The sequence below is a fragment of the Terrapene carolina genome, unplaced genomic scaffold (assembly GCF_002925995.2).
Source record: "Terrapene carolina triunguis isolate 2854851 unplaced genomic scaffold, T_m_triunguis-2.0 Scaffold495, whole genome shotgun sequence".
Taxonomy (NCBI): domain Eukaryota; kingdom Metazoa; phylum Chordata; order Testudines; family Emydidae; genus Terrapene; species Terrapene triunguis.
In genome coordinates this window covers 1,725,907-1,751,721 of record NW_020664846.1, presented here as the reverse complement: position 1 = coordinate 1,751,721, position 25,815 = coordinate 1,725,907, and the positions used below count along the sequence as shown (strand labels likewise).

The 25,815-nt window shown below is 57.4% G+C and overlaps 1 protein-coding gene across 1 annotated transcript in view; it reads right to left on the bottom strand.

Annotated features, from left to right (window-relative positions):
• The window catches only part of LOC112112388 (myosin light chain kinase, smooth muscle-like), a 19,260-nt gene extending 3,198 nt beyond the window's left edge, over window positions 1-16,062 (bottom strand). The window contains exons 1-8 of the mRNA XM_029913143.1: window positions 15,803-16,062; window positions 13,376-13,472; window positions 10,838-11,041; window positions 9,927-10,144; window positions 8,589-8,712; window positions 8,358-8,510; window positions 5,133-5,253; window positions 4,742-4,838 (exon numbers count right to left, since the gene is read on the bottom strand). Of these exons, the coding sequence (XP_029769003.1) occupies window positions 4,742-4,838; window positions 5,133-5,253; window positions 8,358-8,510; window positions 8,589-8,712; window positions 9,927-10,144; window positions 10,838-11,041; window positions 13,376-13,472; window positions 15,803-15,818 (1,030 nt within the window). The 5' untranslated portion in view covers window positions 15,819-16,062. The remainder of the gene's footprint in view (window positions 1-4,741; window positions 4,839-5,132; window positions 5,254-8,357; window positions 8,511-8,588; window positions 8,713-9,926; window positions 10,145-10,837; window positions 11,042-13,375; window positions 13,473-15,802) is intronic.
• Between the last annotated feature and the right edge of the window lie 9,753 nt (window positions 16,063-25,815).

Below are 25,815 nucleotides of genomic sequence, written 5' to 3'. Positions count from 1 at the left end.
GTCGTTTTCACACATCAAGGTCCATAGTGTAGACCAGCCCCAAGTCTCACCTATTGGAGACCATCAATTCTTACTCTGTTTTGTTACTGTTCTAATAATTAGTGCTTTAAAATATTTTACCATTTTTGACACTATCGACCAATTGTCAAACATCCAACCCTAACAGTCTTCCAGCAGCAGTTGCACTAAATGCAGTTGAACAGGGCATAGTCACAAGGATTAGTTCTTGGCCCTACACTATTTAATATTTGTATCAATGTCCTAGAAGATAAAATCCTCACTGATAAAGTTTGCAGGTCACACAAAGATTGGAGGAATGGTAAATGCGGAAGAGGTCACTGAGAGAGAGATCAACAACATGCATTTCAGTATAGGTAGATGTGAATCTCTCAGAAAAAAAGAACACAGGCCATACTTACAGGACAGGGGACTGTATCCTGGGAAGCAGGGACTCTGAGAAAGACTCCGAGGTCATAGTGAATAATCAGCTGAACATGGGCTCCCAGTGCAACACTGTGGCCAAAAGGGCTAATGCGATCCTGGGAAACATGAACAAACTTATATTACCTCTGTATTTGGCACTGGCGTGATGCCATTGATGTGTCCAGCTCTGGTGTCCCCAGTTCCAGAAGGATGTTGGTAAATTGGAGAGGGTTCAGAGAAGAACCATGAGAATGAATAAAGGATTAGAAAACCTGCCTTGCTGTGAGAGACTGGAGGAGCCCCATCTAGGACACAAGGGAGATTCGCACACCTGAGACATTCTTTTTAGGAACTGTCCCAGACTGAGGTGTCACTAGAGGAAGTTTTGGAACAAACGGATAAATTAGACAGTAATAAGTCACCAGGCCCAGATGGTGTCACCCAACAGTTCTGAAGGAACTCAAAGATGAAACTGCAAAACTAGTAACTCTGGTATGTGTCCTATTGCTTAAATCAGCCTCTGCACCAGATGACTGGAGGATAGCTAATGTGATGCCAATTTTTAACAAAGGCTCCAGAGGTGATCCTGGCAGTTACAGGCCGGTAAGCCTGACTTCAGTACCAGGCAAATTGGTTGAAACTATACTAAAGAACAGAATTATCAGACAGGTGATGGACACGATATGTTGGGGAAGAGTCAATGTGGCTTTTGTAGGGGGAAATCATGCCTCACCAATCTCTCTGAGGGGGTCAACAAGCACGTGGACAAGGGTGATCCAGTGGATATAGTGTACTTGGACTTTCAGAAAGCCTTTGACAAAGTCTCTCATCCAAGACTTAAGCAGTCATGGGATGAGAAGGAAGATCTTCTCATGGATCAGTAATGGTTAAAAGATAGAAAACAAAGGGTAGGAATAAATTTCACAGTGGAGACAGATAAATAGCAGGGTCCCCCACAATGTTCCCTCTAATTTTTTACATCCATGTGCGGAATTAATTTTGTTATGTGCACCAATATGGAGGTGATGTGTGGTGGGGGTGGGGCCAAGGGGTTCGGAGTGTGAGAGGGGGCTCAGGGCTGGGGCAGAGGGTTGGGGTGCAGGGGGTGAGGGCTCTGGCTGGGGATGAGGGCTCTGTGCTGGCACTAGGGATGAGGGGTTTGGGGTGCAGGCTGCCCCAGGGCTGTGGCAGGGAGAGAGGACTCCCCCCAGCTCTCTCTTGCTGGGGCCAAGGGAGAGGTGCCTCTTCAGCCCAGGCCCTGTGGCTGCGGGCCTGTGCAGGCCTTGATAGCCTGTTGCATGGCCGTGTGGCCACGCAGCTTACAGGGATCTTAGGTCCCTCAAGGATCTGTACTGGGACCTAGTCATAAATGATCTGGAAAAGGGGGTGAGGTGGCAAAGTTTGCAGATGATATAAAACTACTCAAAAAAGCTAAGTCCAAAGCAGATTGCGAAGAGTTACAAAGGGATCTCACAAAACTGGGTGATTGGGCAAGAAAATGGGAGATGAAATTCAATGTTGATAAATGCAAAGTAATGCACATTGGAAAACATTATCCCAACTCTACATATAAAATGATGGGGTCTAAATTGCTGTTACCACTCAAAGAGATCTTGGAGTCTTTATGGATAGTTCTCTGAAAACATCTGCTCAATGTACAGCAGCAGTCAAAAAAGCGAACAGACTGTTAGACTTACCAGTCTGTAATTGCCAGTATCACCTCTAGAGCCCTTTTTAAATATTGGCATTACATTAGCTATCTTCCAGTCATTGGGTACAGAAGCTGATTTAAAGGACAGGTTACAAACCATAGTTAATAGTTCCGCAATTTCACGTTTGAGTTCTTTCAGAACTCTTGGGTGAATGCCATCTGGCCGCGGTGACTTGTTACTGTAAAGTTTATCAATTAATTCCAAAACCTCCTTTAATGACACTTCAATCTGTGACAATTCCTCAGATTTGTCACCTACAAAAGCCGGCTCAGGTTTGGGAATCTCCCTAACATCCTCAGCCGTGAAGACTGAAGCAAAGAATTCATTTAGTTTCTCCGCAACGACTTTATCGTCTTTAAGTGCTCCTTTTGTATCTCGATCATCCAGGGGCCCCACTGGTTGTTTAGCAGACTTCCTGCTTCTGATGTACTTAAACATTTTGTTATTACCTTTTGAGTTTTTGGCTAGGAAGTATTTCTCCACACAACGGACAGTCAACCTGGGGAACTCATTGGCAGGGGATTTTGTAAAGGCCAAAAGTATAACTGGGTTCAAAAAAGAATGAGATAAGTTCATGGAGGACAGGCCTATCAATGACTATTAGTCAAGGCGGCCAGGGATGCAACCCCATGCTCTGGGTGTCCCTAGGCCTTTGACTGCCAGATACTGGGACTGGAGGACAAGGGATGGATCACTCAGTGAATTGCCCTGTTCTGTTAATTCCCTCTGAAGCATCTAGCACTGATCACTGTCAGAGGCAGGATACTGGGCTAGATGGACCATTGGTCTGACCCAGTGTGGCCGTTCTTACAGGGCTTTGGAGCGGAGCCCGGAGCTGGAGCACAGACCAGTAGATTTTTGCCCGGAGCTGGAGCGGAGCCGGAGCGGAGCAATTAAAAAATGTGATTGCTCCAAATCCCTGCGTTCTTATTTACCTTATCAAAGAGAAGGTTAAGAGGTGACTTGATGATAGAGGGCAGGTACCTCTCTGGGGAGATTTCTAATAGGAGAGGGTTCTTCAATCTAGCAGACAAGTGCTAACAAGATCCAATGGCTGGAAGATGAAGCTAGCCACACGCGCAGCAGAAATAAGACGCGCATTGCTAACAGTGAGGGTAATTAACCCCTGGAACAACCTTACCAAGGGCTGTTCTGGATTCTCCAGCACTGCAAGTTTTTAATTAAGACCAGATACCTTTTCTAAAAGATCTGCAATGGCAGCTAATGGACTCTAAGCGGGAATCAGTCCAAGGAAGTCCTATGCTGTGTCACGCAGGGGGCTGACTAGATGATCACAGGGATCCCTTCTGGTCTTAAAATTAAACAAAAAATCCTATGAATCCATGAAAACTCAGGCAAGATGGCAGTGAAGTCAATGGGTCAAGGAAAAATCAGTTTGAACAACTAGCCAGCCCCACAACATCCCCTTCCCTTGAGGGCATCTGCCTCAGCTTGCCAAGATGGATCTCAGCCCTGGAGTTCTTCTAGACTGTTCATCAAACTAGATACCTAACGAGCGACAGATAACCCAACAGCTGCTAAAATGTCTTCTCCCAGCTCTAGCTAGTAACAGACTGAGGGATGTGGGGTTGGCACCACTGGTTCATGCACTGAGGCTGGATTGCTGTGGTGCTCTGTGCCAGGAGGAAATGCAGCTGTGCAAGACCTCCAGCTGGGTCTGCAGACACCAGCTCACCAGTTAAGTGGCATACGTTTAACATAAAGCTCATCACTCCAGGACTCATTGTCAACAGCCTGATCCTCCAAGCCTGCAGTAGATGGGCTTGGACTGCTCCAGAGACGACCTCTCTCCGTGATGGGGCTCCACCAGGACGGTGACGTTCCCCAGGCACAACGGGATTGTTAACACAGTGCTTTTCAACTGCCACCACCCTTCCGCGAGAAATCAGGGACCACAAACCGCCCAGCTGCAGGTCTGTATTTCATCCAGAGCAGGGGTCGGCAACCTTTCAGAAGTAGTGTGCCAAGTCTTCACCTACTCACTTTAACTTAAGGTTTTGCGTGCCGGTTTTTAGAAGGTCTCTCTCTCTAAGTCTATATTATATAACGAAACTACTGTTGTCTGTAAAGTAAACAAGGTTTTCAAAATGTTTAAGAAGCTTCATTTAAAATTAAATTGAAACGCTGATCTTACGCCACCAGCCTGCTCAGCCCGCTGCCGGCCTGGGGTTCCATTCACCTAGTTCGGCAGTGGGCTGAGCGGGGCCTGTGGGACCCCGGCTGGCAAGGGCCCAGCAGCTGGGACCCCAGACCGGGGGTGCAGGTGGGAATGTGTGTGGGGGTGGTGGTGCAGGAGCTCCCGTTTGGTGCTCAGGGTGGGGGGGGAGATGTGGGGGGGGGTGCAAGAGTCAGGGCATGGGGTGTGGGGGGGCTGGGTATGTGTGGGGGGTGCAGGAGTCAGAACAGGGGCTGGAGGCTGCTGGTCGCGTGGAGGCAGGAGCTGTGGCTGGGTGAGCTGGTAGATGTGACAGGGAGGGCAGGGCTAAGAGTCAAAGGGCCCCAGGGCGCGGACAAGGAGCCTGTGCTGGTTGTGTGTGTGTGTGGGGGGGGGGGGGTTAACACATTCTGACAGGCTGGGCCATTACCTCCCTTCTCCTGGGCACTGGGGGTGGTCACCGCATCATCCAGCTTGTGGGCCAGCCGGGACATTCTCCGCAGGGCCACCACGGCGTTGCCTGTTTTCTAGAGAGGAAAGAAGCAGAGAAGGTTCCAATCCCAGCCGGCTGGGAACGAGCCATCACTCCCCTACCCCCACAGGCCCGAGCACAGGCTGGCCCGCACCAGCGCCGAAGGGCAGGAGACCTCTCTGCCCCCAGGGGACAGCGGCCTGGGCAGCCCCGGCTCCATGGCAGGGGGGGAGCTCTCTCCTGAAGCCCCTTTCCCAACCGGGTCATCGCATGGCCCCCGCAGAGCGCGGGGCCACACCCTGTCCAGCTGGCAGAGGGCAGCCCCAGCAGAGCCGGAACCAAAACGCACCTGCCACTTCTGGCGGGCCAGGAATCGCCTCATCCTCTCCTTGGACAGAACCTTCGTCTCGCTCGGCTCAGTCTTCTGCAGCCAGGGGTGCGCGAGGGCCTGGTCGCTGGGCAGCCGGCAGCTGGGGGCGACAGCATGGGGGGGGGTTAGTGCAGCTCAGGAGAGCCGGCACTGACTCGCCGCCCTTTGGAGATGGGCAGCGATCTCCGCAGTGGGCTCCAGGCTCTGTGGCCTGGGAGGAGGTCAAGCCAGTGACAGCTCCACCCTCCCGGGCCCCACTGGCTGGGCTCCAGGCATGGGAAGCAGGACGCTCTGGTCTTGGTGTGAGCTGGGGGGGCCGAAGGGCAAGGGGGTGGCAACACCTGCAGCTTTGTCTCTTTGGCTCCTGCTCCCACAGGCGCGCTGCCCTCCCCAGAGGCCCTACGTGCCTTCTGGGATTTCCGTTTATCCCAGTGTTGCCAACTCTTGATGTTCTGCAGTGACGGATTCCAGGGGGGCCAGAGCCCATCTGGAGATGCTAGGAGACGCTCCAGCCTCTCACAAAGCTCAGCCCTACCAGAAGCCAGCAGAGTCTGTGCCCTCCACTTGCTGCCCCACAAGGAGGGTGGGGAGGGGAGCAAAGAGCCCAGCAGCCCAGTGCGACCCCACACCCCTGGGAGCAATGGGGACAGGACGGTGCCACTGCTGCTCACTCTTGCCCCCAGCCCCTGCCTGGCTAGTGACAGAGCAGGGTGAGGAGCTCCTGGGGCTGCCCCCCAGGTCCTGGAAAGGGGGTGAAGAACAGGAGGAGGAGTAGAGGTGAGGCTGGAGGGTGGGTGGGGGGAGAATGAATTAAAAATTGAAGTGAATTATTTTTAGCTATTGGGACAATTATGAGATTTTATTAAAAACTAACTAATTGATTGCAATTGCTGGATAATGCATACCGGTATGCAGGTGTTATCAAAATGATACAAAGAGAAGAAGGGTTTAAAATTATTTTTGAAATACTTTGATTGTGACTGAATTGATTATTTTAAAAACTAACAACATTTGGGGGTTATAAATATAGTCACTGGACTGAGCTACAGAAAACTCAGAGGTGGTTGGGGTTGTAAAGATATTCTTGCATGGAGGGATCTGGGCCACGCACATAAACCTTGATTGAAAAATACTGGGAGACGGCGATACAGATAGAGAACGCTTTGTGTTTCTCAGGTGTTCACAACATCCTTTCTGGGGAGTCCTCCTCTCTCAGTTATCACAGCCTAAGTCTCACCAATGTTCACACTAAGTCCAGCCTGCTCAAAACTGTGTTGCACTGTTCAAAGTTGGTTTGCAAGGCCTTCCAATCTCCTGCCCATACCTCTAAGTCATCAGCAAATTCCAAGGCTCCCTTCATATAGTCTCACTTATCACATCCAAGACAATGGCAAACAAAGCAGGGCTCAGCGCTGACCCCAGTGCAGGCCAGCATTTTCTGGAAATCTCTACTGTAGTCCCATTCAGTTTTGGCTACAATAGTCACTCCATTGCATGTAGCCTGGACAAGACAAACACATCCTTCCAGCACACTTCTCTGACACTAACTAAACCAAACTAATGCTCTCGGGACATGATCGTACACCTTCTCCAAGCCCACAAAGGCCATCTCTTTTCTCTGAACTTCTCCTTGAGGATTCGTAGACCATATAGAGCATCAATTGTACTCCTTCCCAGCGTAAATCCACACTGACCTTTCCAAATTTCAACTGCTCCACAGAGATGCTTTTCGATATTCTTCTCCCATATTTTCATAGCATATGACATCAGCTTCACTGGGCGATAATTAGCACACAAGATAATATCTCCTGTAGGTTTAAAACTGGGCACCACGGGGATTTTATGCCATTCTTAAGAATATAATTGAATAGACTTGTAAAATACGCTATGCCTTCCCTTCCCCGTGACTTCAGCGCATCCACCCGGACTTCATCATTTTCCCAAGTGCCTCTACAATCTCTTCCTCCTGCTTGCAGTCTATCACACCCCGGTTTGGCTCACATGTTCTTAGTTCCTTCAGTTCTCCTCACTCATCACTCTTTCAAAACAGTCACTCCGGACTTCAGCAACTGATTCACCATTCGTTTGCAACGCACCCCGCTCATTTCTAACAGGAGCAAATTCGTTCACGCTCTCCTTTGATTTCTCTCTTGCCTTAGCGAGTTCGTAGATGGTCTTTTCTCCCTCATGTCCTCCTGGTCAGTTACCCAGCTTGTCATAAGCCACATTTGTAGCCATTAACAGAAGCATTACAAGGATATTGAAATAAGTCTCCTGTCACTTAGGGCTAATCCAAATAAAACAAAGACTTAACCATCTTGCATCAGCTTCGTTCTAATTCTCCTTGAATATATCTGAGCCCTCCAGAATACAGCACGTCTCCAGCTGAGCATGCACGCGCACACACACACGCACACGCACACACAAAGGCGTAGAGGGGAGTTAAAGTCAAGACGGACTAAAACCCATGGCTCGATTATGTTTTTTAAATCATGACTGGTGGGGCCAATCTCAGGATTTTTAAGGTTCTGACTCATGGTCTTTGATGTCTGGAGGTTGCCAATACTGTTATCATTCACACATTCACACAACCTGAGGAATTCTTTGCCAGCGGATGTTGTGAAGGCCAAGACCATAACAGGGTTCAAAAAAGAACTAGATAAGCTCATGGAGGATAGCTCCATCAATGGCTATTAGCCAGGATGGGCAGGGATGGTGTCCCTAGCCTCTGTTTGCCAGAAGCTGGGAATGGGCGACAGGGGATGGGTCACTTGATGATTACCTGTTCTGTTCATTCCCTCTGCGGCACCTGGCACTGGGCCCGGTCGGAAGACAGGATACTGGGCTGGATGGACCTTTGGTCTGACCCAGTGTGGCCGTTCTTATGTTCTTATCCAGTGTCACCCATTCTCCCAGGCATTGGCAAATGCCCCTACTCGCTATCCGGGCTCCCATCCCCACCCAGGCCTTCCCATGCCCTCCCCCAGGGAGGCCTGTCTCCCCATGGAGGGTGTCCCTCCCAACCACCTACTCAGGGCTGGGGGAGGAGGTGTGTGTGTTGGGAAGGGCCAACCTCTCAGTCCCCAGCCACAGCTCCGCACCCAGGGCCGCTCCCCCCATCCCCTTGGAGTGCTCTTTCTCCCCCCGCCCCTGAACACTCTGGGTAGTACCGCTTCTCCCTCCCCCCAACATCAGCTGCTCTACCGGCTGTCTTTCTGCAGTAGCTGGCTGATGAAGTCCTTGGCCTCCTGGGAGATCTCTGAGAAGGTCTCCTCGTCAAACTCCCACTGGGCAGCCATGATGTTGTGCAGCGTCTCCATGTCACTGTTCCCCTGGAAGGGGGAGTCCCCACTCAGCCTGGGGAGCAAGAGAAGAGGCTGTTACTCGCTCAGCCGGGACCTCTGCCCCAAAGGCTGTCAACGGGGAGCAACGTACAGGATGTAGCAGATCACACCGATGCTCCACATGTCCGTGGTGAATCCCACCGGCTCAAAGGCGATCACTTCCGGGGCCATGAACTCCGGGGTGCCGTGCATCACCTTCACGGGGCTCTTTGGATCTGAAGGGGCAAGAGAGGAGCAGTCCAGCACCCCTATCCCTGCAGACCGTGCTTCCCCCAGCAACAGCAAGGGGGCAGCACAGCCTCCCCGTGTCCATGTCTCTGGCATCCCCATTGCAATGCGCTGCGGCAGCAATTATCCACGTGCAGGGGAGCAGCACGGAGCGGCCATACCTGATACTGGAGTCCTGTGCAGGGTGCTGCACAGCGGGAGACAGGCCCTGCCCCAAGAGCTGACAAAGGGCAGGAGGGGAAACAGGACTAGCCCGACACCAGAGTCAGGCGCATTGACTCTGACCGTGCCCAGGGAGCTGGGGACTGCAGCCTACGCCCAAGGGACTGTCCCTCGTCTGAGCCCAGCAGGAGCTGGGAGCTGGTTTGGCGCTCTCCAGTGCCAAGGTGCACGGGCAGAGCCCAGTTCTTTGCATCCTTGGTGGCCTGTAACTGAAATGGAGCTGGAGCTGAATTTGCAATAGAGGTGGGGAATCTACTTGGCATGTTGACAGCACCTTGCTTCTGTGAGTCTCCAGTGCTCTGCAGACATTCAGGACAAAGCCCCCAACTCCCCTGCAAGGGCAATGTCACCACCCTCACGTTACAGACAGGGAGACGAAGCACAGAGGGGCTGGGAATAGACCCCGGGTCCCCCGAGCGCCAGCCCACTGCTCTGCCCAGTGTCTTCACTCTACAAAAGTGGGCAGGAAACATTGCAGGAAAGTCCCTGTAGCGCCAAACGCCCCAGCACCAGCCTCCTTGGGGGTTTCAGCTTCCACCCAGAGCCAGGGAGGTGCACTGCAAAGCCACAGTCACAGAAGCAAGCCCAGGCTCAACGCGGATTGGGCGAGCCCTTGCCATAGCTGGGGGGCCAATTTGCCAGGACGCTGGACACTGGCAGCTCCCACTGACTTCAGCTGCCCCCAGAGCCAGGCCCCAGGGGTGTCAAGGGGGATGCCCAATGTGGCAGGTTTGGTTGCAGTTTTGGGCAAAGGGTCAGGCTGGTTATTTCCTGGGACCCCCCTGCCCACCCCTGTTCCTGACACACGGGGAAGTCTCCGCTTTGCTGAATAGGGACGGACTCAGGAACATAAGGTTAAGCACGTGCAGCAGCGCTTTGCTGAATCAGGGCCTCTCCCCCGTGGAGGCGGCATTAGCTCCGGGACAGCGAGAGGGGAGATCCCAGGACAGGGCTGCGCAGCCGGGCCCCTCTCGCTCACCCAGTCTCCGTGCCAGGCCGAAGTCGATGATTTTGACCCAGTGGCTGCTCGTGCTGACGCAGATGATGTTCTCGGGTTTGAGGTCCAGGTGGACGATGCTCTGGCGATGGACGTACTGGATCCCCTCCAGGATCTGCCTCATGTACTGAATGCTGGTGGGCTCCGTGTGCTCGAAGTCGTCATCCACAATCCTCTCAAAGAGCTCCCCGCCCGCGACGCTGCCAGGAGCAGAGGGGCAGCCTGTCCTAGGAATTCGCTCCGAGGGCCAGCTCTATCTTGCACCCACGGCAGTGCCGGCCCAGACCCCGCTACCCAGGCACTAAACTCAACTAACAGGTACACGGAGAAGCCCCTTGGACACAGTGTCCTGGGGGCAGGGAGCAAAGACACCCAACCAAGTCAAATCCGGAAACCTGTGTGAACAGCCCTTCCCGACCCCGATCCCTCTCTTCCCGCTAGGGGCTGGAGGCTGCAGCCCTGGGCACTGGCCCATCTGGAAATCCCACGCCTTGCTATCCCTTCTGGATGGCGAAGGTCTCAGGCAGGAAGAGGCCAGGGGTTCTGCTAGAGCCTGGATTCGCACCACCCACTCCTAATGCCAGAAAGCGGGGCGGGGGGCTCAGCAGACACTGCCCACTTCTAGGCTCAGCCTCCCATTCAACTCTGATCGATCGTCTGCGAGTCGCCCCCGGGCACACACACCCCAGAACACGCGGAGCCCAGGGCAGCAGGGCCGGAGCCTGCGCAGGTGGGACGTCTGCTATCCCCTTCGAGGTGCAGCCAGGAACACCTGTGCACAGAGCAGTGCCCTTTGCCCCCTCCATGCACCTGGCAGCGAGTGAGTCGGCTGAGGCTGCTCTACTCAGACCCCTGCTCCCAACCCCTGTACCTGCCCAGCAAGCCCCACTCACTATTCCATCACCATCACCAGCTCCGCCCGGCTCTGGAAGGCCGCAAGGCACTGCACCAGCCTGGGGTGATGCAGCAGGTTCATCAGCTCCACCTCCCTGCAGGCTGCCTCCCGCTCCTTGGGTGTCCGCGTCCGGAAGTATTTCCCTGCCCGGATCTTCCCAGTGGCCTTCTCCTGCAGCTTGTAAACCAGCCCGAACTTCCCACTGGGAGAGACCAGAGGGGGGATTGTCTCCTGCTTCCCGCCCAGCAAGGCAGCTTGCATTTCCAGCCCCTGGCCTGCTGGGGCAGCAGCTCACAGCGGGAATGGGGAGCTCCAGGCCAGCTCCTGGGTGTATCCCAGCATCACCAGGATTTGAACTCGACAGCTGGGGATCCCCAGGGAGAACTGGACAGAACAGCTAGTACCAGGGCCGGCTCCAGGCACCAGCGCAGCAAGCGCCTGCCTGGGGCGGCAAGCTGCAGGGGGCGGCCTCTCTGTCGCTGTGAGGGCGGCAGTGAGGCCACCTTCGGCCGCGTGCCTGTGGGAGGTCCGCCGGTCCTGCGGTAATTCGGCGGCAGAGACGCCGAAGGCGCGGCATCGGTGGACCTCCCGCAGGCACGCGGCCGAAAGCCACCTGACTGCCGTGCGTGGGGCGGCAAAAGCCATAGAGTCGCCCCGGCTAGTACAGCTGGCAGACAGCGACAATGAACATCTATTGTCAGCTCTTTGGGGCAGGGACTGGCTTTTCATTCAGCACGCAGGGGCCTGGGCCAGGACAGGGTCTCCTAGGCTCTATGGCAGTGGTGCCCAAACGGTGGGGTGTGGAGTAATGTTCAGGGGGTGCAGCAGGGCCTGGACCAGCCCCCATGGGGAGCAGAGAGGAAGTGTCACCCAGCTCTGCCCCCAGCCCAGCTCCAGCCCCACTCCCAGCTGTGGCCCCGGTTCCCGGCCACGGTTCTGCTTCCAGCCCCACCTCTGTCCCCACCCCCACCTGCGGCCCTGACCTCAGTCCCTGGCTCCTGGCCTGGCTGCGGCTCTGCTCCTGGTCCCAGCCCCAGCCCCGCCTTGGCCCCCAACCCCAACCACAGCTCTGCTCCCAGCCCCACCCCCAGCTGCGGTTCGGGGTGGGCCTTGGCCCCTGGATCCCAGCCCGGCTGCGGCTCCAGCCCCAACCATGGCCCTGGTCCCAGGGGTGGGGTGGGGGGGTGGGGAAGAGAGACAGCGGGAAGGGGGGGTGAGGTAAAAAAAAGTCTGGGGACTCCTGCGCCATGGTAATGCAACAATAATACAGCTCCTGGGAGGACTTGCTCCAGTGGCTCAGACATCGGGTCCACACAGGCCTGGATCCCACCTCTGGCTTGAGGCTTCAGAGGAAGGTGACCCACGTCCTGGTTTTGCGCAAAGAGCATCTGTTTTCTGTGGGAAATACTGATTTGCATCAAAAGCCCAAACTCTGGAAAACCAAAAGATTTTGCTTTGGAAATGCTGCCACAGCACCTCTATGGCAGTGGTTCTAAACCGGGGGTCCGGGTAGGGCCGTCCTTAGGGTTTATGGGGCCCTACGCAGTCATATTAAACTGGTGCCCCTACGCCGGCGCATTCGGCTCTGTGAATACGGCCCCTGCCTTCTGTCTAGTAAGGAGGCTGCAGCGCGCTGGGTGTGCGGGAGCCGACCCGCTCTTACCTGCTGGAGCGCCCACGGCACCAAGCTCCCCACCTCTGCCCCCCTCCCCCCGTGCCTCTTGCGCCGGCGGCCCTGCGCTTACCAACTCCTCCCCCTCCCTCCCAGCGCTTCCGGAGGGAAGGGGAGGAGCGGGGATGGGGTGCACTCAGGGGAGGGGGCGGGGCGGGGGTTTGGGGGAAGGGGTGGAGTGGGGACAGGGCCTGGAGCGGAGGCAGGGGCATCAAACACCCCCTGGCAAGATGAGAAGTTGGCGCCTCTGGTCCCGGTGGTGCCCCAAATTTTCGGGTGCCCTAAGAAGCAATGCATGGTGCGTATGCCTAAGGACGGCCCTGCAGCCAATCATGACAAACCAAGGAAATACAGGAAAACGGGGCCCGAGGCCAGGAGCTTCCGCTCTCCCATGCAGCCAGAAAAAGCCTGGTCATTTACATCGACACCTTCCTGTCCCCCAGCCAGCTCGGCCCATCACCGGAGCCTCTGAGCACCTGCACGGCTTTACAGACTAGCTGTATTAGTGCTCAGAGGCCTGGTTGTGCCAGGTGCTGCACAGACACAGTGAAGACAGCCTCTGCCCAGAGAGTTTGTAACATGACCGGCCAAGGGGTGGAAGGGAAAACAGCGAGACAGAGAAGGGAAGTGACTTGCCTGAGGTCACCCAGGGGGTCAAGGACAGGACCGGGAAGAGAACCCAGGTCTCCTGACGCCCAGCCCTGCAGCCTCTCCATTACACTCTGCCATAAACACACACAGAACCAGAACAGGGAGCGCCCCCTCCCCGAGACATCTCTGCTGCGCAAGCCAGAGCCCCAGGGCATCTCTGGGGACAAGACTGCAGAGTCTGGTTGTTGCAGATGAACCCCACCATCGACTTACGCCCCGAGTTTCTCGAGCTGGGTGTACAGGTCCGAAGCCTTCGCCACGGTGTTTATTGTAACGTCCTGGTATTCAAGCGCCTCCTTGTTTCTCCCACCTGCAGGGAGAGAGACAGGGCAGTGCGGGCGACGAGCAGCTGAGCGACACATTAGCGAGGATCCCAGCCTGATACACGGGAGTCCTGCTCCGACTGCCCTTCCCTCGTGCATCCCTTTCTGTCCTCCACTATCCTCTCTTGTCCTCTCTCTCCCAGCTGTTCATCTGGTCCTGAGACCAGCTGCGCCCGACAACACCAGCAGGATGGGAGGAGACAGCCCATCCAGCTTTGTCCTGCCTGAGCAGGACTAATGCAGGAAAAGGGACCTGCCCAGACCAGCAGATATTGTCTCAGACTGGGGAAGGGAGCCAGGGTTCAGAGCTACAGCTGTCATGCTAGCCCAGAGCATCCGTCTCAGACTGACCTGCTGCTTTGGACCCCGAAAACTTCTGTATTTCTCCCAACTTCTCTCTTCTCCCCCTTTGCCTTCCTGCTTTTGACAAGACAACGTAACCACCAATCACAGCGATCCACTCGCAATTCAACAGCAGAACTAGCCCTTTCCTTCCCAGGGCTGTCTGGAAGCATAAGAGGCTCTATCCAATATCCTCTTTCTGGAGCAGGGTGTGACGAAGTGGAAATGTTCTGTAATATTTTGATGATTCCTAGGTGTGCCTCAGTTTCCCTCTGTACTTTGCTACCCAGTGGTGGTGAAAGGGTTAAAAAGCTGCGCAGGAAACATGTGGGGGTGGGGTGCCAGGTAACTGTCTGGGGTGGGATGAAGGGGTCGTTAAAGGACTGGCTGAAACTGACCCATATCAGTGGAGGGTCCACAAAGACCATGGCAGCCCGAACAACTGAGAAATCGACACTTATCCCGGGGAATCTCCGGCAGGTGGAGCATGGGAACCCAGCAAGGGTGTGCAGGAGCTGGACAATGGACCGAAAGGTGTCGGGTGACTGGACTACGGGTGAGTTCTTGGGAGAGACGTGGCAGAGAGAGACGGAGAGCCAGAGCCAAAGGGGTACCAAGGCAGCTTGGCTGGGTGCAGCACCCAGACTCGTCTGATCCTTTGCTGCTCTGTGCTGACCCCAGGATGTCCCGATGCTGCATCCAGCTGACTGACAAACCCTGCTCTGTTCTGAAAAGGCTGCCGGGCCTCACTGCAAACACTTGCCGAGGGGCTCTGGTCCCTGAAGAGCCTAAACGTCTGTGACCAGGAGGCTGTCTCACTCGCTGGGCAGAGGCTCAGCCTTGGAGGTGTGGCCTTAGGGAAGAGCGGGATCCCTTGGGTGACTGGCACACTGAAGGGGCTGCTCCAAAGGACGGATTAAAGCTGGAGAGCAGCACAGATCCTGGGGCTCTGGGACAGAGGGACTTAGAGGAGTTTGGATTAAGCTGGTTTTGCAGAACCATTCGATTTCACCTTCAAATGCTTTAGTCAGTCAGTCAGTCAGTCAGTCTCTCTCTCCCTAACCAACCATGTCCAGACATGGGCAGGAAGTGTCTGGTATGTTTGCCATGGGACTCTGTACCACAAGGTCTCTGTACTCAAACCAAAGCCCAACCCATGTTTAACTGGTTGGTGTTGTGCAGTGTGGACGTGGTCACGTTAACACCTTTGACTCTCTGGGACCAGTTATTCCATCCAACAGAGACTAGGTTGGGTTTGTGTGGGGCATGGTCTAAATCCTGGGTCACGAGCACGTGGAGGCTGAGGCTGGAACCGTGTCTGTGCAGTCCGTACAGCACCTAGCACAACCCGGGTCCCTAGGCACTGCGGCAACACGAGAAACAGGGTGGGACGGAGCTGGAGGGGAGTGAGAGGATGAGGGTGACCATGGAGACAGGGGAGATCCAGGGAGAAGGAGGAGATGGGGGCAGGGAGACAAGAAACCTTATCGGTGCCATGGGAGAGGGAGGGCAGGGAGCCAGCACTGCTCACCAGGAGTCACAGGCCCTACACCCCACACAGTTTGGGGCAATTCTCCGTTAGCTCAGGGGGCCCGGGACGTTTGGTTTCCACTGGCTCAGCACGTGCTCCATTGCGACAGCTCTGGCATCCCCATGCACCCACAGATTTGTTACGTTCAAACCAGAGTTGATTTAGTTCCAATCCTGTTACACTTTGCAAAATAAACTCTAAATGCTGGGCTCGAGCACCCCTGGCTGGGCAGAGCCCCCAGATCTGGGTCTGGCTTTGCCTGCCCATCAGGCAAATAGCTAACGACCTCCCCTTGTCAAAGGCGTCACAGCTGCTTGAAGGGTTTGTAAGTTCATTTCCCCAGTGGAAGCGGTGGTGGCTGCCCCAGGCAGTGGCAGAGGACAGGGTGGGAGGGAAGCACCCCACTGCACTGAAAGGTGTCAGCCCGGACATTCAGCACCTTACCTTCTCCTTGGGACATCCTGCCCACTCCTGGCTGGGGCCGCTGAGCCCGTAGGCGCTGGCGGGTCAGACCTGGCACCAGTTCTCCCCTCGCGGCTCCACACAGCTCTGCAAGTCCTGGTCAGCGTGCGCCACTCCCACGTCCTGACTCGCTGGGCTTCCACCAGGTAGTCTGGACCGCACTCCCTGTCGTACCACGGGCCAGCCCAGGACAGGCTGAGTGGCTGGACGGACAGTGGGGATGCAGAGAGCTTCCCGGCTGGTGGCTTGGACGGCCTGAAACCCACAGGGGAAGGAAGGAGGATGTTACTGGAACAGGACAGGAAGGCTGGGCCTAACAGACAGAACATGGAGGGATACGGGCTCTGCCACCTCCTGCCCATCCCCACCCAGGAGGCCGGGGTCCCAGGTATGTGGGGCTCTCTCGTCCACCCTCTGCAGCTTGGCAAGGAGTCATGATGTGAAATACATACATTGGGGGGCTGGCTGTCATACGGCCGTCCCTTCTGAGGGGACCCCTGCAAGAGGGACACACACAGCCTGGCTCCCCGTGCCCCAGCACCTTGTGCCATCAGCCACCCCCTGCAAAGTGACAGCAGCGCCTCACGCCCACACTGCACAGGGGAGTGATGGCACCAGGTGCCGGGCAGCAGAGAATCAGCTTTTGTGGGGAGCAGAACTCCCCGAGAACAGCCTGACCCCTTCCCTCGTCCCCTAGGCAGGCACTTCAGGCTCCAGGGCCCCTGCCAGCTGGGACTGGTTGCCCAGAGTGGCCTATGGGGCTACCTGCTGTGACCAGGGTGTCCCCTGGAACCCAGCCTCGGCCCTTCCCAGGGTAAGGTGTGTGAGCGGGACCCTTGTGGGAAATCTGTGAGGAGCTGTGCAGAACAGGACAGGACAGCCAGCCGCAGGGAGCACAGTGCCCCTGAGTGGGCGAGCAGCGTGCCATTGGTTAGCACGCGCTCCGCTCGCTGCACGGCACCGGCAGAGCCCCGCACCCGTCTCTGCTCCTTTACAATGTACAAAGAAGGCTGGGAAGTTCATTTAAACTCTTCCCCTCACCCGTTAGAAATTCAGGTCTTGTCTGCTCCGGAAGACCCCTATGGGCAACTAGAGAACTGGCAGGACCGTGACATTTCGGATACCAAAGATGCGACACGTTTTGAGATGAGAAGCAATTTTAACAACACCTATTTCTCCCCAATCTCTTCAAGCTCATCATCAGAAGCAAACTCCCCACAGACCAGGACACACCAACTCAAAGCGGCACCAGACCCGGCCAGAACAACAGAGGCCAAACCTGCAGCCATATCTCCACAGCTACAATGATCAGCCCCTGCCCCCCGCCCCCCCCCCACCCCTTTCATGATCCTACTCATGTGCTGTACCTCATCCAGTGCACTAAATGCCCCAGTGACAACTACGTGGGTGAAACCAGACAAGCACGACCCTCTGGAATGAACTCACACGGGAAAACAATAAAAACCAAAAACACCCTAGCACCTGTGGGTGGACACTTTTCACAAAGCGATCACTCATCCTCAAAGGAAACCTGCACAACCCTTTCACTGTAGACACTGAAACCACCGGACTGAACAGAGACACTGCATGAAAAACACTCCTTGTTCAGAATCACCTGCTCTTCCAACTAAGGACTAAGGGAACTTCCAGGCCCCACCTCGGCGCCTCCAGAGTCCTCTGCCAGCACCATATTGCTCAGGTATTAAAGAAGAAGAAGCAAAATAGCAAAACTTCTAGCAAAAGCCAGACTCCTTCCAGGCCTCCCTGCACCAGAGAGAAGCCAGCAAGGGCACATCCCCTTTCTGGAGGCCAACCTTAACCCACTCCCCAGAGCAATGCCGTAGCCTCACAATCAATGAGGGGGTCTCTTCTCAAGGCCAGCCCAGGACAGGTGGAGCTCCGGAAGAGCAGCCACAACCCTGGCACCTGCCCACGACAGCGAGGCCGATCGGAGGGTGTTCGCGCCCCACCCTGTCCTGCACAAACAGCCTGTGGCAGCCGGAGCCGGCCGCACGCGTGTCCCGGATCACCAGCGTGCTGCCTGTCTCTGTGGTGTCCAGCGGGGAGCTGGAGTCACTGGTGATCAGTCAAAAACGAAGAAGAACAAGGGGTGGGGGGCTCAGTGCCAGGGCAGCCACATCAGCCACCAGCACTGATGCAACCGGCAGTGGGCCCCTTCTTGGCAGGACAGGCACAGACAGCAACCAGGCTCCTCTTAGCTCGAGAGCTGGTTCATCTGCTGAGCTCCATTGGCAGGGGCAGCACGACTTTCCCCAGGACTGCCACTCCCCCGCTTCATCTAGCGACAGTCAGTAGAGATTGTGCCTGGGTCTCTCTGGCGCTAGGAAGCAGCAATCCACAGAGACTCCTGCAGCTCTCCTCTCTGCCACCCCCCCAGGCCAGGGAGCCAGCGGCTGATAGCACGTTTCCGCTGGTCCCCTTCTGTGCATAGGAGCTCGGCCCAGTCAGGCTGATGTCCCCGCCTCCCAGACAGCATGTGCCACTCACCAGGGCAGGGGTTGGCGACACAGCCCTGCTGCCAGGAGGACACCTGCACTGGGGAAGGAGAGGCAGGGACAATGGGATGCAGTCAGGAACCACATATCCCTGCGACGCTGCTGCTGGCTCCCATCCCAGGGGGGGCCCTGGACAGTCAAGAGCCCTGTACGAGCCTGGCTTGCCCTGAGGGCTGGAGAGCCTGGGGCTGAGCCCCACCCAGGGGGAATCAGGCACTGCCCCATGAAGGGCAGACGGTGGCTGCAGTAAAGTGGGAGGGCCAGGCTCAAGTGGTGACCAAGTCTGGCTGGGAAAAGCCCCAAGCAGGGATAGTGTGGAAATCTCTCCAAGCAGGGAGGCTGGGAGAGAGCCTGACTAAGCAGGGACGAGATAGAGAGGGTGGGAGCTTAGGCTGTAAGGGGGCAGCCCAAGAAGCCTCAGGGTTGGAAATGGCCCAGGACAAAGCACAACTCAGGCCAAGGAGCAGACCTGGCTGTTCAGTGCAGGGCTCTGGCCTGGAACCCAGCGCAGAGGGTGGGGCTGGGTTCCCCTCCTGGCTCCAGGGAAGGGGGGGTACAAGCCCAGTGCAGGGACTATTGGGCCCAGTGGGGGTGCTGCAGGCTGAGGGAGGGGCCCAGAGAACATGGAAGGATTTTCTTTGTGTTCAAGGCATTTAGGGACTTCTAGTTTGCACAGTCGTGACCCCGGAGTGGGTAGACTTAAGAGGGTGACGCCCGACCCTAGAGCCAAGTTACTGGGAGAGATACTGCCAGAGTGCTGGAGCCCGTCAGCAGGGGGCGCTAGACAAGCCAAGAGAGCTGCCACGGGGTGAGTGAACTGGTTCACAAGCCCCCATGGAGCAAGGGAGCAGGGGTGCAGTCCTGTAAAGTGTCGGGGCCTCAGAACCTTGCACGATCCCCCCCAGGCCAGGATACCAGGTGCCGGGGCAGTCCTAGGCTGACCTAGCTCCATCCCAGTCCATGATCCTGGGTTCCTCCCCTCAGCACAGAGACAGCCCTTCATCGCTGCTGCTCTGGGTAACCAGACGCCTGCCCAGAACACGCGGCACAACATGCACAGTGAGCAGCCAGCCGTACGTGCAATGCTTAGACACCACTCATCCCGTTCGGCAGGAAGAGGCCGAGGTGAGATACCAGCGATGGGGGTTACCACGGCAGCCCAGTCATCCTTGTTAAAGGAAATACCTCAGTTGTGCCCCTGAGGCCTAAGCACCAAACCCCCCTAGCAGTACCTCTGGCTGGGTCGTCTATGGGACTAAACCCAGGACCGTGACCCTCTGTGCTGCTTGACCGAAAGGAGCAGGCTCATAACGCTTTTTGTTTCTCCCCACTAGAGGGGATGAGAGCTGGGCTGCCTCGGCCCGGGGTGCACAGGGAGAAGCAGGGCACGTTGCAGGAGAGCGGCTGATCACGCCCAGCAGGGACTCCAGCACTGAGTGTTGGCTGGGGGGCAGCAGCAGACAAGCCCCCGAGGACTGTCCCCACCTACCCCCGCAGTGCGGATCCCACGCTGTGGCCATTCTGTCTGGATCCAAACACCAGCAACTGCTGGACCTGTCAAATCTGGCTCCAAACTCTGTGCCTGGGGTCCCAGCTCTGATCACCCCCCTCCTCCCCCCCCCACACACACACTCCACTGGGCCCCTGCCCCACACATGCCAGAGCAGAGCAGAGTAGCTGCTGGTACTGGGGAAACGCAGCTCACCTGTCTCCTCTCTCACCCAGGAGGCAGCAATGGGTGGGGTTCTCACAATGCCCCCCTCCCCCCCGTGGGGGCCAGCAGTCTCAGGCGATCACCTGGAACAAGCCACAGCGATGTCTGCTAGCCCCCCTCAAGCTCCCTCCGCTACAGCAAGTCCCTGCACTCAGGGAGGGTGGGAAGCTTCTCCAAAAGCTGAGTGGGGCTTGGGATGATGGGTTTGGGGTGCAGGAGGGAGCTCCAGGCTGGGGGTGGGGCCAAGGGGTTCAGAGTGTGGGAAGGGGCTTCAGGCTGGAACAGGGGGTTGGGGTGCAGGAGGGGGTAGGGACTCTGGGCTTGGGGGTGTGGGCTTTGCGGTGGGGCCAGGGATGAGGGGCTTGGGGTGCTGGAGGAGCTCAGGACTGGGGCAGGGGGTGGGAGGAGGTGCTGGGTGCGGGCTCCAGAGGGAGTTTGGGTGTGGGAGGGGGCTCAGGGCTGGGGCAGGGGGTTGGGTTGTGGGAGGGGGTGCAGGGTGCAGGCTTTGGGAGGGGGTTGGGATGTGGGAGGTGCGGGCTCCGGGTGGTGCTGACCTCAGGCGGCTCCCAGGAAGTGGCTGACATGTCCCCCCTCTGGCTCCTAGGCGGAGGCGTGGCCAGGAGGCTCTGTGCGCTGCCCCTGCCCCTGCAGATCCCATTGGCCGCTGTTCCCACGGGCGGGGGGCTGAATAGGACACCCAAATGGCTAGGGATGGCCCTGCACCTGGCAACCCTACTATGCCCCCACTTCCCTAGGAAGGTGCACCCCACAGTTTGGGGACCACAGCAGTAAGGATACTGACCTCCCCCCCATAAAGCACTTTGGGATCTGTGGATGAAGCACTCTGTGTAAGAGGGAGCAAACTGGGGCCTGACCCTCTTTGGGCATTATGACGAAGTGGGACTGTTCTTAATGTTTCCTCTGAATACTGTGGGGGTGCCTCAGTTTCCCCTATGCATTTCTTAAGTCGCTAGGTGGTGGGATAAGGGGGTGTAATTGTTGCAGAGCAAAGGGCCAGTGCACATAAATGGCCGACACTCTGTCTCCTGGCAACTGATGGCCTGGGCCCTTCCCCCCTGCAAGGTGATAGCTAAAGGTGTTGGAGAACAAAGGAATCAGGTGACCTCCTGGCCCGGGAAAGAGACAAAGGCCAGAGAGGAGGGGCTGGAGAGTTTCAGTTTGGGGCTGGCTGGCTCACTGCCCCCCAAAATGGACCTGGCTGAGGGGTCCTGTTCTCTGCACCTACAAGCTCTGTTTTAGACCATGTTCCTGTCGTCTAATAAACCTCTGTTTTACTGGCTGGCTAAGAGTCACGTCTGACTGCGAAGTGGGGGTGCGTGCAGGACCCTCTGGCTTCCCCAGGACCCCGCCTGGGCGGACTCGCTGTGAGAAGCACATGGAGGGGCAGAGGATGCTGAATGCTCCAAGGTCAGACCCAGGAAGGTGAAGCCGTGTGAGCTTCTTGCCTGGAGACGGTCTGCTCCCAGAGAGGAGACTTCACCAGAGTCCTGCCTGGCTTCGTGGGGAGCAGTTCCAGAGCATCGCCCGGGGACTCCCACTGGCTTGCAGGACTGAACCCCAGGATAGAGCACAAACCTCTCATGCAGTCAAGGGAGCCAGCAGGCCCTTTGTTACCTGGGGCATCTGATCCAGAAGCAGACCGGGTGCCCAGCAGTTTGTCTGAGTGCTGAGAAGGAAGGGCTCTCCTTAGGCTTCTGTGTTAGGGAACAGCCGGCTCACCTCAGCGGCTGTCAGAACCAGGTGAGTGAGTCTTGGGCTAGCGGATTCAAAGACAAGGGGCCTGAACCGCCGCTGACCCCTGCCCTGTGCAGCCAATCAGAGCAGCATGGGGACACTTTGCACTGGTAGGTGAGGGTGGAGGGAACAGGGAGTACAGTTGTGCGACTGGAGCGTGGGCGGGCACACCAACGCCAGCTTTAATCTACCTAGTGCGGTAAGGAGTATGGTGACGAGGGGGGCACGGGCTAGCCACCCCAGTACAAGCCTGCCAGGGAGCCCGGGTACATGCTCGGGTGGCTCACCTAGGCGGGGGTCTGTGCCACACCCCTTCATTGCTATGGTTACCTCTGCTCGCTCAATACAGCTAGCCCAGGCGTGCCACCTGGGCTTGCAGCCTAGCTGTACCCAGAGCAGCAGGCCCCGGCCTGGTCCTCACAGGTTCTGCAGGCAGCATTAGCTCCGCCTGCCACCCCTCAGGCCCACACTAACCCTGGCAGCGGGGTGCAAGAAGAGCAGGGCTCTTTGTACCCACAACAAAGGGCAGCGCCCGGGAATGGGAGCAGCTCCTGATAAGGCTCCTTGCCCGCCAGCGAGCTCACCGGCTGACGCGCCCGCTTAGAACTCAGGCTGGAGCAGGGGCCTCACCCAGAGCCTGGGCCCCAGAGCAGAGAGAAGGCGCCCAGCCCCGTCCAGCCCCTGCTTGCTCCCTAATGGAAAGGCAACCAGGAGACAACAGGGCCTAAAGCGGGGCGGGCACAGGGGCTGAGGTGCGTCTCAGCTGCGCCGCTGACTTGCTCGGTGAGCTGGGGGGGTGCCAGGAGCTCTCTGTGCCTCACCCGCCAGCGACACCCCCCCCCACACACACACTATGAGACCCAGAATGGGGGGCCCAATGCGTTCTCGCCCCTCCCTGCTGTAAAATGCCACTGACCTGCTGCTGAGCCCGCGTGCTGGGGAGGCCCCTGGCTCCAGGCAAGGAAAACAGCTCCTGCCTCTGCTGTGCCACTAACAATGGCTTAATGAGCCCCCAGCGCCCTGGCCAAGCAGCCTCCCTCCCCTTTGTGCAGCTGGCATCCCAGCAGCCACACCCAGGGGAGGGAGCCGGGGCTAGCGGTTACAGCCCAGGCCTGGAAATCAGGGCAGCTGAGTGCTGCTATTGCCGGCTGTGTCACTGATTAACTGTGTGACCTTGGGAGAGTCACACCCCGTCCCTGAGCCTCAGCATCCCCCGCTGCACAACAGAGCCAGAGCCGGGGCCTGGGGCCTCAGTGTCTGATGCACACAGACATTCCCTGCTGGGCAGGGCTGGAGAGGGGCGATTCCCCTGGCCAGCAGGGTGGCCTGGGACATGAACCTTTCCTCTCTCCAGCCTGGTCCAAGGAGCCACCTCCTAAGTCACGGATTGAAATCACAGCAGCTGTCCATAGGCCAAGCAAGCGTGACTTCCCTGGGTGCACATTGTGCCGGAGATGATGATTATTGTGTGTACTATGGCTGGTCCAGGGGGGGAGGCTGTCTGGCGGTGGCTCGGGGACTGTGACTTTAAGGGCTGGGCAGGGGCTGCAGAAGCTCATGTTGTTCTGTGCACTCAGCTGGGACTGGTCACACACTAGAGCTCCTGAAGCACTGAGGGTGGGATTCATACGTGGGACTGGGGCACCTGCTGCCTAGTGGGATCCACAGCCCCTGTACAATGCCTAGGGAGAGGCGGGCACCTCGGAATGGGACTGGCAGAAGCCTGGCCCATGGGATATGGTTACCCCCCCCCCCCCGTCTGGGTCCGAGGCAGGCGCCAGTCTCCACTCCCAGCCAGGAACCTTCTCCTGCGTTGGGCACCTGCACCTCAGCCCCTTTCCAAGGAAACTGGTCAATTCCCCCCCCCCTCCCCCCGTGAGTGCCCTGCCCCATGGGCTCTGGGGGATTGTGGGACAGGGCTGGGGCTTTACACAAGGTCCCATCCCTTTGCTCGCAGGAATATTTCATTATTGATACCTGGAGGAACAGCGGGGGGGAGGGGGGAGCTGCCCCAGGGTACCCAGAAGTCCAGTGGTGTGGGCACACCCCCTGCAAGATGAGAGACAAGTTCAAACCCCTTCTCCACATCACCCCGAGGGGGGGATTGAACCCAGGTCTTCTGTATTTGGGGCAAATGCCCTCACCACTGGGTTAAGGGTCACAAAGGGGGGCCCTGTCTCCTCTGGCTATTTGGGGTGGGTTTGGACATACTCTGAACACACCTATTGGCTCGGGTCACAAAGGCAAGACAGCAGGGCAGGGAAGGCCCCGGGGCCTCAGCATGAGTTAGGCCTGCGCGGCAGTGTCAGGACGTAGGGGGCTGGGCGCATGGCCACCCACCAGAACCGAAGTATTTGGAGACTTTAAGGGTAGAAACGTAGGTGCCTTCAGGGTTTGGGGGCAGCTGACTGGGGCTTTGTGAACGCTAGTGGCACCGAAAAGTGGGACTAAGTCCCGCCTGTGAATCCCCCTGAGCGATCACTGAACACAGAGAGAGCTCACCTGAGAGCCCGGGTGTGCCCAGCCACAGCAAGAGACAGGCCCTGCCCCAAGGAACCCCAGTCTGATCAGCCAGGGCAGGCGCAGGGTGGGAGAGGGGATGTTGTTCTCCCTTTGTTACGGGCGGGGACCAGAGACAATGGGGCAGGTTCTGCATTGCCCTGCACCTTGCACCGTCATTCCCGCTAGTGCAGAACACGCCTGACCCAGAACGGGGACGGTTTTCCCTGGCCTAGGGGACCACACCTGTGCAGGGCAGTGACGACCTGAGTGGCACTGCAGGGTCTCAGCCACAGGACCAGCCACCCTCCAGTGGACAGGAAACACCGTGCCGGGAGCAGGGCTGGCTGGAGCAGAAGTGGAGCCCACAGCTGCACGGATTCCTGACACTCCAGTGGTGTTTACACGGAGGGGCAGGAGCGAATCAGGGCTCAGCGAGTCACTTCCTCCACCCCACACCCCTTGCCCCACCTGCCTGGCCTAACTCCTGTGGAGCTCCCCACCCCCCTCCCTCCCCCCCCCCCCCCAATGGTTGGTGCTCCAGGACTCTGCAGCAGCTTCAGATCAGTGAGTGACAAAACGGAGCATGTCGCTGAATCCCAGAGGAGAATAACTGAGGCTCGGCACAGCCTCCCCTTCCGTCAATCCCACCGCACACCCCATTCCCTGCAGGATGCCCTAGAAGCCTAGTGCTCAGTGTGCACCGTGTAGTGAACACGCACCGCCGAGGGGGAAGCTGCTGGCAGTTGGGGAGGGGACAGGTGGGAGCTTTTGGGGATTTGGGAGGCTGGAGCTGGATTTGTCTCCACTGCAGCGTTTAACGCGGGAACTAGCAGCAAAGCACGAGCGGGACACCAGAACACGACTCGGGGCCCAGCCTCCCACGGCTTCAGGCCATCAGCTCCAGAGCCCTGGTGGATCTCCGCGGCAGGCGAGGGTCCCGCTGCCCCTACCTCCCCGCCCTCGGGCACATCGCCTGCTCTGGGTAGTTGCTGGCTTCTGCAGTGGCCCTGATGGACTCACAGAGCCGCGCTTACTGCTTGGGGACCACTTACAGCCCCGTGGCCACCAACGCGCCTGGGACGGTTATGTAAGAACTCAGTGAAATGAGAAATTAGAGGCAAATATTGCTCTGCCCTGCCCTGGGGTGCCCTCCAGGGCAGTGGAGCTGGTGCAATTCCACTGCACAAGCTGGAGGAAGCCTGGAGGGTGCAGAGCCAAGCCCCCAGGGGCTCCCTGGATAGGGCTGGTTGGGGCAGGGCAGGGGCGCAGCAGCAGTGGATCCTCTCCCCTCCCCCCGCCCCTGGAGGGGGTGTTAGGGCTTATCGCAGCCTCCTGGACACAACCAGAATTTTGCTAAGGAGGGGACCCAGGTTACCTGCCTGGCTGCCCAAATTTGAGTGGTGATGTGACCCCATGTGCCAGGTCGTGACCCCGCGTGCTGGGTCACGACCCCACTCACTGGAATTTGGCCTGGCCATCCATCCATCATCCAGTCAGGGGGGCCACCA